This window comes from Paramisgurnus dabryanus, chromosome 9, assembly GCF_030506205.2.
Source record: "Paramisgurnus dabryanus chromosome 9, PD_genome_1.1, whole genome shotgun sequence".
NCBI lineage: Eukaryota > Metazoa > Chordata > Actinopteri > Cypriniformes > Cobitidae > Paramisgurnus > Paramisgurnus dabryanus.
The window spans coordinates 32,394,982-32,413,782 of NC_133345.1; the positions used below are offsets into that span (position 1 = coordinate 32,394,982).

The 18,801-nt window shown below is 39.1% G+C and overlaps 2 protein-coding genes and 1 long non-coding RNA gene across 8 annotated transcripts in view; 1 reads left to right on the forward strand and 2 right to left on the reverse strand.

The window, feature by feature from the left end:
* Window positions 1-8,023, reverse strand: dut (deoxyuridine triphosphatase). 2 transcript variants are annotated; one of them, XM_065283843.2, is made up of 7 exons: window positions 7,823-8,023; window positions 7,226-7,361; window positions 1,250-1,341; window positions 693-737; window positions 531-605; window positions 311-381; window positions 1-227 (listed from the first exon to the last, which is right to left on the reverse strand). In XM_065283843.2, exons 1-7 carry the CDS (start codon window positions 7,890-7,892, stop codon window positions 171-173), a joined length of 546 nt encoding a protein of 181 aa, XP_065139915.1. In that variant the 5' UTR covers window positions 7,893-8,023; the 3' UTR covers window positions 1-170. The 2 variants fall into 2 exon arrangements, with proteins under 2 accessions (XP_065139915.1, XP_065139914.1); XM_065283842.2 differs by having other exon boundaries at window positions 7,226-7,367; window positions 7,823-7,931.
* The window catches only part of LOC135739864 (uncharacterized), a 27,729-nt gene continuing 12,118 nt past the window's right edge, over window positions 3,191-18,801 (forward strand). For 3 of the 5 annotated variants that reach the window (XR_010529054.2, XR_010529058.2, XR_010529055.2), the window contains exon 1: window positions 3,191-3,431. This is a non-coding gene — a long non-coding RNA (uncharacterized lncRNA). Of the gene's footprint in view, window positions 3,432-11,900; window positions 12,062-18,558; window positions 18,650-18,801 lie in introns of those variants that run through there. The other 2 variants (XR_010529056.2, XR_010529057.2) reach the window with 2 other exon arrangements.
* Window positions 8,165-18,801, reverse strand: part of slc12a1 (solute carrier family 12 member 1) — a 16,752-nt gene continuing 6,115 nt past the window's right edge. Inside the window, exons 8-26 of the mRNA XM_065257935.2 lie at window positions 18,549-18,676; window positions 18,106-18,190; window positions 17,865-18,016; window positions 17,003-17,110; window positions 16,741-16,864; window positions 16,561-16,662; window positions 16,049-16,204; window positions 15,836-15,935; window positions 15,638-15,749; window positions 14,073-14,213; window positions 12,836-12,942; window positions 12,672-12,754; window positions 12,465-12,593; window positions 11,774-11,902; window positions 11,591-11,702; window positions 11,411-11,497; window positions 11,170-11,305; window positions 9,682-9,749; window positions 8,165-9,591 (exon numbers count right to left, since the gene is read on the reverse strand). Of these exons, the coding sequence (XP_065114007.1) occupies window positions 9,456-9,591; window positions 9,682-9,749; window positions 11,170-11,305; window positions 11,411-11,497; window positions 11,591-11,702; window positions 11,774-11,902; window positions 12,465-12,593; window positions 12,672-12,754; window positions 12,836-12,942; window positions 14,073-14,213; window positions 15,638-15,749; window positions 15,836-15,935; window positions 16,049-16,204; window positions 16,561-16,662; window positions 16,741-16,864; window positions 17,003-17,110; window positions 17,865-18,016; window positions 18,106-18,190; window positions 18,549-18,676 (2,195 nt within the window). The 3' untranslated portion in view covers window positions 8,165-9,455. The remainder of the gene's footprint in view (window positions 9,592-9,681; window positions 9,750-11,169; window positions 11,306-11,410; window positions 11,498-11,590; window positions 11,703-11,773; window positions 11,903-12,464; window positions 12,594-12,671; window positions 12,755-12,835; window positions 12,943-14,072; window positions 14,214-15,637; window positions 15,750-15,835; window positions 15,936-16,048; window positions 16,205-16,560; window positions 16,663-16,740; window positions 16,865-17,002; window positions 17,111-17,864; window positions 18,017-18,105; window positions 18,191-18,548; window positions 18,677-18,801) is intronic.

The window sequence follows — 18,801 nt, forward strand, 5'->3', positions numbered from 1 at the left end:
TACAAAGTAAATCTTTTTTATTGGACATATAGATCATGTAAATGAATTCAAAACAGATCAAACACTACTAACACTTAACCAAGCATAAAAATGACTCCTAGTAAACAATTGTAGTACAATGTATATTTCATCACTTTTATTTTACATATTTAAAATCAGAAACCGATGGTTTAGTTTGTGCCAGTAGAGCCGAAGCCGTTCACACCTCTCTCAGTTTCATCCAGTGTCTGAAATAACAAACAAACAAACAAACAAACATCATGTAAACGACTTTAATGTGATGAGTAAACAAAAGAAAAACTCTCTTGACCTTTAACTCCTGCAGCTCCGGGTAACAAATCCTCTCACAGATGAGCTGAGCGATGCGGTCGCCTTTCTTTACTACAAACACAAAACACAACTGCTTCAATTCATCTGCTTTACTTTATTGTGTGTGTTGTTGTGTAGCGCTGGAAGACATTAAACTGACACTGAACAATATCATTAAGATGTGAGGTCAAAGTTCATTGCATTGATGCAATAGATCTCACCTTCAAAAGGCTCTTTGCCAAAATTAAACAGCACAACTCCCAGATTCCCCCTGTAGTCCTCATCCACTACACCGGCTGTCAAACACACAAAACACCACAATAAACACACAATCACACTTCACACATTCAACACTAAAGATGAGTTTGAGGTACATTACATACCACCAACATCAATGAAGTTCTTCACCGCCAGACCTGAGCGAGGAGCTACAAGACAAAACATAACCTCAGATATTAAAGCAGAAGATATTAAAAATAAAATAAGGCTTATAAACATCATCATCATCATCAGCTTTTAATTAATTTAAAACATTATACACAGAAAGAGGCTTTATGGTCTAGATTAAGTCACAGGATTGAAATCAACACTGACATGGATTATGTGACATGTGTGCGTCTGTAACTGTATGTTGTGTATTTGATGTATGTTTTGTGTCGTCTGTCGTCATTTACACACCCTCATATTTTACAAACCTGTAGACATTTCTTTGTTTTGATAAATGAGGAGGAAGATATTTTGAAGGAATGTTTGTAATCAAACACTTTGTGAGCCCCAATTCCCTTCCATACAAATTCTTTTTTCCTACTATAGAAGTGAATGGGGCCTGAAACTCTCTTACTTCCTGTTCATCAGAACAAAGACATTTATACTACATGAGGGTGAGGAAATGACAGAATTATCATTCATGACTGAACTACTCCTTTAATCTGCAGCTCACCGACTCTGCCGTAATATCCGTGCGGAACCGCGATCTGGAGATCCGTCTTCACCAGAACTTTATCCATAGGAGCAACGCTGTAATCATACGCACTGCAACACAAACACACACTTACTAAACAAATACAACACAACAGTACACTAGTAATGTGTCGGTTCTAAGAGTAGATTCTTTGTTGAGAACCAGAAGAATCGAGTCCCATCGGGAGAACCGAATCTTCAGCAACAGGCAGGGGCAGGACTTTGTCCAATCACATGGGAGGACAGACTAGCACCCGTCTATTTAAATCTTAACCTGGAGGGCCGAGCGCTACACAATTTAGCTTCAACCCTAATCAAACTTAACCACCCGTCGTCATCTTTTTGGTTTTTAATGGTGGCTGGCAACTAGTGTAATTAGATGCCTTAACCACCTGTGATTGTCTAGTGATCATGAAGACCTTGATTATCTTGCTCAGGTGTGTTTGATCAGGGTTGGAGCTAAACTCTCGCCCTGTCCCAAATGGCACACTCCGGACTTGTGGTCCTCCTCAGAGTCCACACTTTGATGACATCACGTAGTCCAGACTTTAGGGACCCTTGATGCGAGTCCACGTGGGTGCACCGGAGTCGTATTTTGGGACAGACTCGAGCATCACACCGGAACTAGGTAGAGAAGTTGCCCGTCAGTGTGAACTCCTCCCTTCCGTCGTCTGATTGGTCTGATTGCCCTTTCGCAAGGACTTCTGGGTTGGCAAAGTGCGCGAAGCCTGCTGCAGTGCGGGCTTCGCTGAAGACCGCATCAAGGGGGCAAAGGAGGCGCTGATGAGCACACTTCAAAGCGTAAAAATGACAGATGGGACACCCTACGGACTCGTAGACTAAGCGAGAACGCGCAATTTAAGGCCACGAGACCGAAAGTCCACATGAAGTGCGCCATTTGGGACAGGGCCTGAGTAGTGCCCCAGGGTAAGATTTGAATAATCCTGCATCATACCAGTGTTGCCAAGTCCACTTATTATGTGCTTGTTTTTCTGTAAAGTAGCTTACAAATATTGGTAGTTGCGGGTCGTGTTTATTTTGGGCTTGTTTCTAAAGTGTAGTTGCTTATTTTGGCTTGATACCAGCTTCATAAAAAGTTGTCACTCAGATATTTTCTATTTGTTATTTAAATGTAGGAGTTTGTCTAGTTTGTTCTCTCTGTCCCTACCCTTTCTACATACAGGAGACACATCCTGCTTCTAATTGGCTCTGACCCAGATGGCAACGAGTACTAACCAATCAGAGGCAGAGCAGGGCAATCTTTTTGTTTTCTGGTTAGGAAAGAGTACTCGGCGAGTGACGTAAACTTTAAATGAATGCACACGAGTTGCAATTGATGGTGACTGACTGGACTGTAGGAGAATGTTTTGGAGGAACAAATGCCTGGGACAAAGTGAGCGAAATATGGGAATAAATATAACAAAGACTTGGAGAAAGGAGTAAAAGAATGGATTCAACCTGTGGTGTGGGACACTGTGCAGAGTAGGGATGGGACGATTACCGGTTTCACTGTAAACAATGATAAAATGTCCTGACGGTTAGTATTATCGTTTAAAATGTAATTATCATTACAACCGTGTTTGATTACCGTGATTTTGAAAACTCACTGTTAGTCCTGTCCAGCCAGAATTTGTTTGACGCAGGTACGCATATGCAACATAGCTTTTTTGCACAAGAAGGCATTTAAGGGATAATGTATTGTATTCATTCACGGTAAAATTATTAGACAGATTTATTTATTTTTTTACCACAGAAATAATTTTAGGGACGTGAAATATTAAATTGTGTTTTTGAAAAATAAAACTTGTTCAAATGTTTTCAGGGTGTGTTCTTTGGGGAAATTTCCATCTCATTTTAACAAAACCATGATAATATTGATAACCGTGATAACGTTGGTCACTATAATCATGATGTGAAAGTCAGTAAAAGAACTGGACACAGCGACCCCATTGGATTCAACAGAGAAAAGTGAAGTCAATTAGAAGTGAAGTCACTTCCTGGGGGTCGAGCGTACTGCGCAGACTCAAACTGAGCTCAATGATGTAGATGTCACGTGAGCAACCTGTCTGACAATTGTAAGTCTTCTAATAGCCGTGCCACGAGAAATCTGAATCACCACCGAACCTTGCAGAGACGGCGAGCGTGAACAGGAGTACATTTTGGTAAGTATTCTGATTAATAATCTCTCTTTGTGCCTCCACGTCCACCCGATTTCCTCATAGACAGTAAAATATTGCCTACGAGCTTCTCTTCCTGTCCATACGGTAATTTCTCTACTGTGTGACAGAGTCGCAGGTTATGACGCAATCGTTAGCCTATTTTCACAAAAACTGCTTCTACTGGGCCATAACGTAAGATACATGGTAATGGAGCCTTTTATACATTTCCGTGTTTCTTTAGAAATAATTAAATGGAAAAAATTAAGTCTTTAAACGCCTCAGTTGTAAAGTTATTCGCCGTCAAAGTGACGCCAAAATGAATGGGAGTCAATGGGATGCTAACAGCAGGTGGGGGTTCGCTCATAGATATATAGACTAGATGTCACCTTGGCTACGGCAGTTCATTGGACTGAATGCATCAAGTAGATCCGCCATCTTGAAACAGGGAAACCCCGCATCAGCGTCATTGTAGGCAATGGTGTATGGGAAATAAAATCACCATAAATCGTCATGAATGTGATTTTCTTTTGGTTCATTTCAACAGGCAGACATTTATTTAGCATTGAGTCCAGAAAAAAATTAAAGTTTTTATATTATGAAAATCTACTTTTTCTAACTATAATGTATAGTGCTAGTAGCCCTAACATCCATACGCAGCACAAAAGTCTGCCATCATCCATGAATTTGAAGTACAAGCGAAGATAGCAGCTTTACCTAGATACATCCTATGACAAGACCCCTGTTTCAAGATGGCAGCGGTTTTGACGCATGCTTAGAACCCCAAGGCGACATCTATGCTGAGTCCCAATTTGCCTACTTGTACTACGACCTAAAAGTATGTCCTGTTTTTGTGAAGAAAAGAGTATGCACGTTCTGGGACATACTTTGATGACGTCATGCAATGTGAACAAAAACGTGTTTGCCTAGTTACGCACACCACAACTGTTAACAATATTTCATTCATTCTTATAACTTATGTCCAATATAATTGTATTCACTATTCCCATCTTGTTTTCTCATCGTTTTTTTCACAATATATTTTACAACGTGTTCTACCAAGTTGAGGAGTGAAGCAGGGCGTCGTCGTAGAACCAAACGCAGGTCGTTTGTGAGGGGGCTGGTTCTGACGATCATGTGCAATGTGTGTAACGAAAGCTACTTATTTTAAAGTCCAAATATTTAAAGTTTATAGTATAGTTTATAGTATAACTATTGTTTAACGTATTTTATACTTCATTTTATGTATATAACTCAAAAATGACCAAAAGCCCTGATAAGGTCAGTGTTGGATTATGGATGTATAATATATGGATCTGCGTCTTTTTCCTTGCTTAAGAAAATAGAAGTAGTCCAAGCTCAAACGTTAAGAATCTGCTGTGGGGCTTATCGATCCTCTCCGGTATCAGCATTACAAGTAGAAGTAGGAGAAATGCCCATGTGTATACGAAGATTACAGTTGACAATGAGTTATTGGGTTAGTTTAAAAGGCCGTTCAGAGAGTCACCCAGTTAAGGATATACCAAAGGAATGCTGGGAATACGGGAAAAATAATGTCAGAAGTTTTGGTTGGACAGCAAATAAGGATGCTACAAATTTGGGTATTATTCAAATTGAAGTTAGTCCAACTGTGCCTATTGTACCTCCATGGTTATTCCCTGTGCCTATAGTTGATCTTTATTTGCATCAATTTAAATATGAAATGTCAATTCCTGTGGAAAGTTTTGTACAACAGTATTTAAATGAGGTATACTCTTCAATTCAATGATCCAAGTTTATACAGATGGATCTAAGGAACTTAACACTATTGGGGCGTACAGCTTCAGCAGTATATGTGCAAAGTTTGGAAATAAATATCCAAAAAAGGACTTCTGATTTTGCGTCAGTTTTCACTACTGATCTAATAGCTATCTTACTAGCCGTCCAATGGGTGGAAGAAGCTCAACCATCAAGGACTGTTATTTGTTCAGATTCACTGTCTGCTTTAAGTAGTGTAAAAAGTGGACAGTCTGCCTCAAGACAAGATATAATCTGTGAAATACTACTCAATAGAATTCAAAATATGGGAATAATCTTGAGATTTCTTTGGGTACCTGCACATGTAGGTGTAGAAGGCAATGAAAAGGTGGACAAATTAGCTAAGAGCAGGCTTTGGAGCATGTGGATATTGATTTTAAAATTCCACTAAGTAAAACTGAAGTAAAAGGAAGAATTCGGGAACTTATGAGCATCAAATGGCAAGAGATGTGGGATGGGGAAAAAAGGCAGACATCTTCATAATATTCAAAGACATGTTGGTAAATGAAGAATGGTTTTAAATAAAAGGAATAATGATACTAGGGCTGCACGATTTGGGAAATTTTTCCCATTGTGGTTATTGATGCTAATATTGCAATGTGCGGTTGCGATTGTAATAAATGGTATCATGAGTCAACTTGATGGGTTTTAAGGAAAATCCACACACAGTTTAGTGATAATGCTTAAATGTGTATTTGTAAAACTAGAAATGTTTTCGTATTGCCACGTGATGTAGCAACTGCTCAGTGTCAGTAATCCAAAATCCAAAATACCGCCATACAACAGACGTAGAGTTTTTTTAGCGACCAGATCACTGTCAATCTCCTCTGCATCCATCTTCGCTCTGGTATTTCCGCGCTGCGCACACACAAGTGACGACGCACCCACACACGTGCACTGCCTTTTTTGTTCTTTTCTTTCTTTTTTTAAACAGCAAGGAAAATCATCAAACTGTTATAAGAAAGTTTGTGTTAACAAGTCCACACATTTATTTATTTAATATAATTGCAACATTTTGCTGTCATATAATCGCACATGCTGACATCGTGATTGCGATGCGATTAATTGTGCAGCACTAAATGATACTATTATTTCTCAACTCCGAATTGGACACTGTGGATTAAATCAATATTTACATAGAATAGGGAGGGAAACATCAAACAGGTTTATGTGAATTTTGTGATGAAGATGAGCCTGAGACTGTTGAGCATGTAATAATGAAATGTGGGAAATATAATCGAGAGAAAGAAGAATTATTAAATAAAATTAGAAACTTTGGTAATAGCAATGTCATCCTTCAGATTTACTTAATTGTACAGGAAAATCCATAGTGCAAACTGAATTAATTAGATCTCAAAAGCACAAGATTAGATTGTAGAATAGAATGATTAACAAAGAGTTAATTTTTTTTGTTTTATTTTTTTTCTAATACTGTACTCCTTTCTATATAATGTTCCACACTCCAGTCCAGTTGGTGGCGGTAATACACCATAAGTTGGCTTGTCAACCGCCAATAAACAGTACAAGAAGAAGAAGGGTCTGGTTGCTTGCTTTTTGTCTCGCGAGATTCTGGCAACACCGCATCATACCCTTATGTGAAAGAGGAAGGAGACCCGCGCTCTGAAAGAAGCCAGTTTACTGCGGAACACTCAAAAAAGTACAACTCAAGTTGATTAAACTTTTTTTGATTTAAGTGTAACTAGGTATTTTACCAGTGTACACAGAGAGAGAGAGCATGGATTTGCTAATAGTTTAAATGCACGCGGAGAAAGTGAAGAGATGAGCGAACAACAAACCTGCACAGACATCGAAGAACCGGCAACACACAAACCATTCACTAACCTAACTTATAGCTAAACTTGGCTCAAAAAGAAAACTCCGTTGTGATACTAAACGAATGTGATCTGTAAGACCTGACATCCCACCACTAAAGTACACAACATCTGTGAGTGGCGGGAAAACACAAACATCAGCACAGTAAAGCACGTTCGTGAACCTCGCACCTGTACAAGTCGTAGCCCGCAGCTAGGTTCGATCCTCGAGTCGGTGTCGTGGCGTTCTCCGTCAGTTTGGCGATTTTTAACACCATGTTTTCTTCGCTCGCGTGACTCCTGCACCTCTTCTGCGGGGAAACGGCACCTGTGGCTTCACAACACGGCATTTTACTTCAGATGCTTAACTACAACACGCACAGCGCGGGAACAAAGAGAGATGTGTGTGTGGTGTGGAAGCGCGCGGCTGACTGTGTCCGACTTTGAATTTGGCGGTAAATCAGTGACCGCCTCTGCATCTACCTCATTGGAGAAAGGAACGCACGCGCTTCCATGTGAGCCAATCAGGAATAGCGGCGCAAATTAATGATAATTACACAAGACCGTATATTCAGTCATTTGAGTACTTTTGTACATATTTACATTTGTAAATATAACGAGCACACGTGCCGCTATAGTGTGGCTGCATGTATAAATGCGATTACGCTATACATACATGCACGCATAACTACAGCTGCAATATCATTGCTGATCAAACCAAAACACTAGTATGTTTGTATGTAATAATAGTGTGTGGCTCTACTGGATTAAAGTTTTAATAACTCTGACCTCCAGTGCAGCGTCCGTTTACAACGCAAGAATAAGCGAGAGAAACACAACATCGACTCTTCGTCAACATCCTGATGTGCGCATGCGCAAGCCGCAGCAGGCCGCCTTCTTCTCTTTTTTTTAATTGCGGTTGACAAACCCACTTAAAGGTGCATTCCCGCCACCTACTGGACTGGAGTATGGAGCATGATTTTGATTGGTGACAGCATATTTTTTGTAGAAAAAAACCATAAAAAATTAAACACTTATTTACTTCATTATTGTTATCTTCAAATTATATTTATCTGACATATTGTTTTCAACTCACGAATAATTGCATTATAGATTGTTCCACAGTCTCTGGTATACCACAGTTATTAAAATTACCTGATTTATGTTAACCAATAATAAATAATAATTGATAAAGCAAGCGCTGTGTAAAACAATACGGGGTCTAGATATTAATGTGTCCTCATTCCAAAGTTTCTCATTTCATTTCCAACTTGTTCTTAATGTTGTGTAGTATATTACTAAAGAATATAGAATAAAGGCCTTTACTATACATATCTATGGTCTTCTTCTCGTGTTGATGTGTGCTGAGTTATCAGACGCGTTACCGCCACCTGCTGTATATTACACACACTGCATCACAGAGAGAGCACTGTTTACACCTCCACAAAAATCACTTTACACTTCTGATACACATTCAGCTTATTCTTCATCATACATACTTAAGTACATATTCATAGTGCATACTATAGACAAGCAGAAGAAAGCGAAATATCAACGCTTTACGCCCTGCTCATCTGGACGAAGAAACAAAGTTGCAAAACGTTGAGGTAACTAACTGATAATCACGTTTATATTGATTGTATCTGATTGATCTAGAGTTTTCATCATCTAAATCTGGTTTGTGTAAATTGCTCTTGGTACTGGTACTGTATACACAAAAAAAAAACATGGTGCTACACTTTTACCACAAAAATAACAAAGGGCGTTGACACACCATGCACATCAGAGAGACAGAGTATAAAACAATATGAAAGACTCAGATGTATTTTTCAAAAATGTATTTATTAATTATCTTTAAATAATCATAAATAAAACTTTAATATCATTGAATAAGAATGTAGCATGAAATAATTTCACAGTATATCTGTCCCAGTACCGCATACATATAAACAAGATTGGCAATGTAACATAACAATAAAGCATTAGTTAACATATTTACAAAAGAATAACTGTTAAAATCTGATATCTGATCGTACTAAATCATTTGATAATATATTGACGCGTTTATATTGTGTGTGCACTGCTGTGCACGAATCAAATGTGATTGTTGCTATAGCTACACATTACCACAAATCAGATCAGTGGATCTCAACCCATTCAACTTCAAGCCCTTTATAGTTTCACTTAGATAGCATAACTAAAAAAAAGCTGTATAAAAATAACCAACCACTATGAAATATCTTAACTCATTTAGGCCTCAGCTCCCCGGTTAAGAAACACCGATCCAGTGCAAGCACATCAACTACAAGGTGATGATCAGTGTTGCTATGTACTAATAAATACCTTCTTACTTCTGTGTAAAAAATAATATGTGAAACAAGCAGTGTATTGGTGAAAGGTTAACAGGAAGTAGTTGACTGCTTCAGGAATAAAAGGTCAGGACGCTCTGGTGGTTTCCTCGGATCAGGATTGTAGGTGGCAGGTTCTTTGTGAGCGCCTCGAGCCAGGCCATGTAGAGATGATCAGAGACTGAACCTTTACGAGCGATGGGTAAACTCCTGTCACACAGACAGACAGCCAGTATGTCACTCATATGATCAGTGTACAGGTAGACATCAGGCTGTGGTAAAGAGGTTATAATAACTTACACCACAATGAGTTTGGCAGCGCGTGAGCTCTCCTGCAGAAGTTCATTCAAACGCACCTGCAGCTTTGTCTGTAGAAGTAACACGGTATAGGATTAAACTAATTCAGTTTGCTTTGTTTGTTTAGTTGTTTTTAATGACTTAGACTGCCCTATACGGCAAAAAAATTATTTCTTTGATCAAAAATACGTTTTAAATATATGCTAAATACATTCTGAAAGTAAAGCTTAATTAAATATATAAATATACATTTTGAGATATATGTTTAAAGGTTAAAACTAACCATCATTTATTAACATATTTTTTAAAATGTATTTCAGGGGCAAAAAACCCATATTGCAAAAATATATATATTTTTCCAGGCCAAAATATAAAAGTTTGTATAAATAAAGTAAAAGTATAAAATGTATAGACTCTTTCATCAGATGCACATGTATTCTCGATCTGGAATGAACTTTACTTCCGGTCTCTGTTTGTTTAATGGTCTGGTTAGTGGCTAAACTGAACTCTCGGAGAAATACCTTGTTGAAAATAATAAATGTTTTGGTTTCCTAAAGACGAGAGGAGACAGCGATCATGGATCAGTGCTATGTGAAGGGAGGTTTGGCAGCCGATCTGTAGTTAACATAGAATATATATAGTACACATTTTACCGTTAACTCAGTGTAGTTTTTTATATACTTTATCTATGATTTGAACTAAGGTAATCTACTTGTTGTTTATTTTACTTGGTATCAGGAGTAAACTACTGTAAAAGGACTCTGATGTTATTGATTTTTAGCAGAGTTTAACAGAAGTTACGTTTGTTCCACAAAAGTCGTTTGTTTATGTTGTTACTGCTGAAACGTCTATAAGTAGTTATAAAATTATATGTATAATTTTGCATTTAAAAATATTTAATTTTAATATTTTCAAACATGTTGTTTACAGGTTTGTAACATAAGTTTTGCTTCCAATGCTTTAAAATAGATTTTAAAAAATTGCCAAAAATATAGTGGTGAAAAATACATTTTTGTAAACGTTTCAAAATATATCTCAGCAAATATATTTTTTTGCATATTTGACATTATACTTGAAAATGTAAATATTTTTTGCTGTATGGGGCATCTGTACTTGTACTAGTATGTAGGCTACTTCACTACAAGGGATAAAAAAAAAATTGGGGTTCAGTTTGTAACTTGCCCTGCCAGAATTTTCACTGGCATCAAAAAAAGTTAAAATGAAACAAAAATAATAAATAAAATAGACCTATTGTATTTTGTATTTGGCCTGTAATCTTAATAAATAAGATTATGACAACAAAATACTATTTTAAATATTGTTCAAGTAAACAGTGAAAAACATTGGCTCTGAAGTCAAATTCAAACTTCTGCCTTTGCTTCACGTGTAATGGGAAAGTTTGTAATTCTGAGTGTGAATACTGTGGAGATTCTTGTCACAACAGAGTAGTGTTAGGATTTACATGAAATCTAAATGTTTTTTCTCTTGTACCTTTTCATCGAAGGAATCAAGTTCAGCGTCTGTGATCTTCCAGGGATGCTCTTTTCTCAAAGCTTCAGCTTGACTCGTCTCTTTTGATCCTTCATGTAACCGGAACGGCTCGATCACGTCCTTAAAGGCTTTCCAGCTGAGAGAAGCACACACACACACATATATATATATATATATATATATAGTGAATGATGTGTGTCAGTGAATGTACTGTATTGTGTGTTTGTGTTGAGTTGTGTACCTCTCTGTGCTGGGTCTCACGTTCATATCTGTTATAACTTTGAACTCATCACATTTGATCCTGAATTTCTTCAGTAGTGACTGCATTCTGACCGACAGTAATGAATAAAACACAATGGTTAGCAGTCAACACTCCAGCTAAAGATCATTGAGAGGTTATTTGTGTGTTATCTTGACTTACTCTTCTTTGTCTTGTTCAATACGTTCAGACTGTCCGGCGATGAAGATTCGGAGTTTACAGTCCCTCCATTTCTTTCGTGTGGTGAGGATGTGAGGTAGCAGAAGCGTCAGACCTGCACAGTAACAACATGAGCATTCAAGAAGAACATCAACAGGTGGATTTATGTGGATGATTTTCTTTCACCTCCGTCATCAAACAGCCACCAAACGTCTATCGTCCCTTTGTCCTGTTTCTTCTTGAACTGACTGCTGGCCTCCATGAGACGCTGGTTCATCTTAGCCAGATCACACGATTGAGGAACGTCAAGAGAAACTGTGGAGAAAACATCCAAGAGCTTCACCTCCCCGACATTATCAGCATCATTTTAAACAAAACACTAAATGCTTTACACTTGTTTAGATGACACTGATTTCATTTTCTAGGTTTAAAGTCAGTAGTGAATGAGTGGATCTGCAGGAGCTGACAGTACAGGTTAGTCTTCATGTTTATGAAGGTGAATTTGATCTTCTGCTGACTTCAAGTATTTATAGTGGAATGTAATCGTAGCCTGATGGTTAGAGAGTAGGGCTTGTAACCCAAGAGTTGCCGGTTTGAGTCTTACGGCCGCAGGTTATGGCTGAGGTGCCCTTAAACACCCGTCCCCCATTTGGGATGTGTTAAATTTCGAATATGAGTGACCATACATTGGCAAATACTTCACCTTTCTTCATGTAGTTATTTAGTGGTTTTAGTAGATTACAGATAGATTTGTTTAACACGTTCAGAAAGAATAAAGAAACTCTCCTAAAGTCAGAGATGAAGAAACAGACACCTATTTTGGTTTGGATCACTTCTCAGTATAATTTGGCTTTAATTGATGTTATGTAAAAAGTACCTTTGTTGGTCAGTTCTTTTGTGGAGGTTTTTTTGGACCTCTTGAAGAACCATTTTCCTCCCTGAGGCTGAAAATCGTTCTCCTCCATCTCCAGCGCATGCTGCTCCATGATCAGACGCTCCAACTCCTCTGAAGGTTACACAACATTTATATTCAAATGCCATTTAAAACTGAGAAGAGCGGGCGCTGCGTTGATGAAAGTCGTACCTTCTGCTTTAAGGATATGTGAAATGTCCAATCCTTGACTTATTCTCAATATCACGGTCCCTTGCTCGAAATCAAAGGCATCACTGTGGGAGAACACAATCAGTGTGTGTCTATATGAGGAGAGAAATGAGCAGGAGATTCAGAGAAATAGTTTGAAAACTCACTGCAGAATTCCTACATAGCTTTGGACTTCCTGTCGATCAGCTGTCCTCCAATTCTGTTTAAATCCCAACATCACCGTGTTTGGCTTCATTCTGCCGAGCCCAGATGCCTACACACACACACACACACACACACACACACACACATCTCTGATGATTGTCACAGGTGTTCATTTAGATTTTAATGCGTGTTGCAGGTGTTTGTGTGCTACACGTGTCACATGTGTTGGTTGTGTGTTGCGCCTCACAGGTGTTTGTGTGCGATACGTGTCTCAGGTGTTAGATGTGTGTTGCGCCTCACAGGTGTTTGTGTGCTACACGTGTCTCAGGTGTTGGTTGTGTGTTGCGCCTCACAGGTGTTTGTGTGCGATACGTGTCTCAGGTGTTGGATGTACGTTGTGCATTGCAGGTGTTTGTGTGCTACACGTGTCTCAGGTGTTGGTTGTGTGTTGCGCCTCACAGGTGTTTGTGTGCGATACGTGTCTCAGGTGTTGGATGTACGTTATGCATTGCAGGTGTTTGTGTGCTACACATGTCTCAGGTGTTGGTTGTGTGTTGCGCCTCACAGGTGTTTGTGTGCAATACGTGTCTCAGGTGTTGGATGTACGTTGTGCATTGCAGGTGTTTGTGTGCTACACATGTCTCAGGTGTTGGTTGTGTGTTGCGCCTCACAGGTGTTTGTGTGCGATACGTGTCTCAGGTGTTGGATGTACGTTATGCATTCCAGGTGTTTGTGTGCTACACATGTCTCAGGTGTTGGTTGTGTGTTGCGCCTCACAGGTGTTTGTGTGCAATACGTGTCTCAGGTGTTGGATGTACGTTGTGCATTGCAGGTGTTTGTGTGCTACACATGTCTCAGGTGTTGGTTGTGTGTTGCGCCTCACAGGTGTTTGTGTGCGATACGTGTCTCAGGTGTTGGATGTATGTTGTGCATTGCAGGTGTTTGTGTGCTACACGTGTCTCAGGTGTTGGTTGTGTGTTGCGCCTCACAGGTGTTTGTGTGCTACACGTGTCACAGGTGTTGGTTGTGTGTTGCGCCTCACAGGTGTTTGTGTGCGATACGTGTCTCAGGTGTTGGATGTATGTTGTGCATTGCAGGTGTTTGTGTGCTACACGTGTCTCAGGTGTTGGATGTACGCTGTGCATTGCAGGTGTTTGCTATGATGTGTGTCACAGGTGTTGGATGTGTGATGCTTGTCGCAGGTGCTTGTGTGTTATGTGTGTTGCGAGTCTGACTGACCTGCATCAGAGTTTCTGCTCCGTCCCGCAGGTTCTCTCGCACTACAGCCGTGTAAAATGCTTTGCGCTTTTGTTGGTTGAGCCACAGCTGATTCTTCTGAACAGCAGCACTGATTTCAGACAGATTGTTGTCACGTGGACCCTTAAACACACAAACACACACACACAACAGTCACGTCATCAGACATCAGAGTTTTGTTAATCTGAGTGGGTAAAATTAGTATTGAACGTGTCACAATTTTTTAGTAAATATATTTCTAAAGGTGCTTTTGACATGACATTTTCACCAGATGTTGGTGACAACCCATGCAATCCAGTTTAAAATTATTTGATCTGTTTACCAACATGTATTCCAGTTACAGTCATAAAATGAATTAAAGTGCAGACTTTCAGTTTTACTAAGAGGATATTCACCTTTTAAATTGGATGAAGAGTTTAGGTATTACAGTCGTTTAATCTGTAACTTTCCCAAAAGTAATGGGACCGTTGTCTCAAAAGCTGTTTTATGGACAGGTATTGTTAAATAATTTCTTCATAAATGAAGGACGTTAAAGGTCTGGAGTTAATTGATGTGTTATACAATATTCATTATATAACTGTACCTGGAATAAATGTTGGCAAACAGATCAAATAACACAAAATCTGCCTCTGGAGCTTACGTACAGTATACGGTATGTGTGTTTGTGTCACATCTTTTTCCATGTTTAAGTGCTATAATTGGGTCCCCAGTGCTTTTATCAATCTAGTAAATGTGATAAAGATCAACCCAGTAACTTAGTTTTGGTAAACCATTCTCTTTAAACATGTGGAAAAATAGATCATTGACATTTGGCTCCCCTTGTGATGTCAGAAGGGGGTCTTATAATAATAATACTGCCCCTTAATTTGCACTATCCAACCACAACACTGCAGAGATCAGCTCATTTGCATTTTAACCCCTTAGGCGTCACCCCACCCTATTAAGTTAAATCTACACTCTTGGAGTTTATAAACGATATACAGTTTGTCATGTTTAGATAAGAATGCACATGCAAACACTGAAGTAAACGCAGGCGTCCTGCTGGTGGGACAGCGACATTTAGCAGGATATAAATGTTTTGAGGCACACTCTCTTCATAAATGAATCACTAACTCACTAAAAAAATGCATATTCTAGAGGCTTATACCTTTCCAACGATATATAGTTTGTAGTGATAGATTAAAATTTACATCAACAGTTTAAAAACGGCACATTTTCGCTCACACCTAAAAAGTGTCAATTTTATCATGTTATAATAAATGATCTGTGGGGTATTTTAAGCTAAAACTTCAAATATGTACCCTGGGGACACCAAAGATTTATTTTACTTCTTAAAAAAGTGAAATGTCCCCTTTAATGTTTGAGAACTGACTTTTAGATGCATTACAGAAACAGAAATGTGTCTCGAATAACATCTCAAAGTGTAACACAGGCTTATTTTTTCTTTGATGCAAAAAATAATTTCTTTATATTTGGAGGTGAATATTCCTATGTGAGTGATGATGATATAGTGTAGAAAGCCTTTAAGTCTTTATATAAGAACCCACCAGAAAGACTTCACAGGTCAAACACAAGCCATAATTCTTGGTGAATGAATGTGCCACATCCAACAGTGCTGGTCGAGTTCTGGGAGATCCGGTCAGCACGAGACACTGAGGTCTACAACATCACACAAGAACCCTCAGATTATTATTTACACCTAAAGATCAGATGCTGAACTTTGATGGGATTCGTCCCTTTCTCACCTGAAGTTTTTGATGTGATCGTCTACACCCAATAAAGTCAAAGCGTTGTCCACTGCATTCACAAATGTCACTGCTTGAGTCGATGAACCCCAATTCACATCTGATAAACAAACATGAGAAAGAGTTCAGTTAGGGTTGTGACCTTTAATGCATTCAACTTTACTTTGTATGCAAAGCATTTTTGATAGCGAAGTGAAATGAGACTCATCTTACCTGGTTTCTTCACAGTAACATAAATATAAAGAAAGAACTCAATGCCGTAGGTGACAAGCGCTGCCCACCAGTTAATGACAAACATCACAGCGCAGCAAAGAACCGCTCCGAATAAAGACAACCACATGTTATAGTATTTATACGCCGGCCTCCAACCTGTACACAAACACATTTAACACAACAGAAACCCTGATTTTTACTCAACTCTCAGTGGACATTATTAGGCCTGTGTTATGTAGGGTGACCATACGTGCCATTTTTCATCTTCCGGATGTTGTATTTGTCGACCGCATACATCGTTAAGTTAAAAACAAATAAAATCATTGTAGTTTCATTCTTCCCTTGAAATGTAATGCTTGTTTTTATTTTGAAATAGATAGAGCCTAAAGTAATAAACTTCGATGACAAATGCAGTCGACCAATGCGACCTCCAAAGGATATCCTGGCCAGGAACCGTCCCGGAAAAATGGCACGTATGGTCACCCTAATGTTGTGTGTGTGTAGAGAGAGACCTGGAGATTTGGCATATGAAGCATGGAAACAGGAGAAGTTGATGAGAGCGTATGAGGCCAGAAAGAAGTTGGAAATGATGGGTGCGATGGTGTTGAGTTCAGCTGAAATCAAAACATCTTCATCAGTTGTTCATCTTCATCAGTTCTTATTAAACAACTTTATTTCCATGTTCTATTTACCAATGAGAATGAAGGCCACAGCAATGAGGAAGGTCAACACATATCCTCGGATTGGTTCGTTGTTTTTCCCGTGACCTTTGGCAAAGAACTTGAGAGCTTTGTAGATGTTATCTTTGCACAGTGCCTGCAAGTCAAATCAAAGTATAATTAGGTCAAGTGTAGTAAAACTGACTTTTTATGATGTCCTGTAGACGTCTCACATGAATGTCTGTTTCATCTTTTATTGTTCATTGTGTTTTGGAGTGTTGTGTTTGTGACTGACCTGGAAGACTTTGGGAGCGCTGACGAGAGATGCGAGAGCAGAAGAGAGGGTCGCTGAGAACGTTCCTGCTGTGATCAGAGGTCCAAATCCAGACACCAAAGTCATGACCTGTACACATCACAAAAAAAACCTTCATTCAAACTCTCACATTGATATGCGTTCAGCAGAGTATAAGTTAGGAATAATTGACGACAGGCCATTGAATTATGAGAAAATAATGCACACCCAAGGTGCAATGCGGCACGACGCGAAGCGGATACACCGCGGGTGTGCATTATTTTCAAAGAACCGGAATCAATTATTCCTCTTATACCACGGTTACCACAAACATTGCTCTGGTGCCTATTTTTAAGACATTTGACAGGTTAGGTGTGCGGTTATCAGAAATTAATGCATACCCACGGAACATTTCTCACCCAATCAGAATACAGCATTCAACAGACCCGTGGTATAATGAAGCTTTATTCTGAATCGATTCTCTTGATTCTTAACATTGCACTGGTGTTGATTCAGTGTCACAACAGCGGCAGAGAACCAAGAACTAAAAGGACCAAAAACGTAGTTCCCTTTCGAGGGAACTTGCGCTGCGTCGCTGTAGTGATGCTTTGGAAAGTTTTGGGAACACCTCCAGGCGTAAGTGCGTCTGAATGTGTATATCAAATTGAACCAATGGTGGGGAGTAACGTCACTGGCAGGGTGACGCGGGAGCCAGGAAGTATAAAAGGCAACCTGAAAAATGCCCTCACTATCTGAAATATTAGCAAAGATGGTGTAAAAGGGACGCAGTAAGTATGGCAAGGCAGAAGCAGCGTCTCGTTCCCTTATCAGTCAACAAGGGTTACATACGTCTTGTGTATCTCACCTGAAAGTTGTTCATGAGGCCGTAGTTGCATTTGGTGTTTTCACAGACAGAGAAGTCGTAGCCGAATTCACACGCTGAAGAGAAGTTACAAGTCATTCCTGGTATAATCGTGTCATTGCGGTTACCGGTCGCATCTCGAACGACTGTGGCAGCTGTACAGAGAGTCAAAGCAGTCGTGTCAGGAGTTTATATAGACTGAGATCAGATCTTGGATGGTGTCTTTAGTTTCAAATGGACTCACCAACACACACAGCGATGCCCAGGTATGTCAATCCTGTGATAAAGATGGCCAGCAGGGTTCCTTTAGGAAGCGAATCCTGAGGATCCTGGTGAGATACAGAAACGTTCAATAAATGATATCTATTGCTTGCTTTTGGGGTTATTATTAGAGATGCACCGATATGAGATTTTTACACCGATACCGATGGATGATTATTCAGATTGATAACTACTGATGCCGATAGATTGATGGTTAACTTGCATTAACTAAATTCTGAAGATAACATTTTTTTAATTTTATTCATTCACATAAGAGCTCAAATTCATTGCATTTTCCTGTTTTCTTTTGATTGAGAGGATAGATCGGCCATGATGACTATCGGCTGTTTTTAAACTATCGGCCGATTATTGGCAGATATATCGGTGCATCTCTAGTTATTAGATTACAGATCCACTTGCTCTTACTTTCAGATCACCAGAGATGTTTGCTCCGGCTAAAATCCCTGTGGCTGCTGGGAAAAAAATGGCAAAAACCGAGAAGAACGTTTCTCCATCACGGAAGTCCGGTAGAAAGTTTTCCTTTGCGATGGATTCTGGAAAGATTTGAGATGTGTGACACAATAAAGTTTTATTCAGCTGAGGATCATTTAGTCAAATATTATTCCTTTAAAGTTAAAGTTCAAAATGTGACACTCAGCAGTATGTTGAATATTGATTG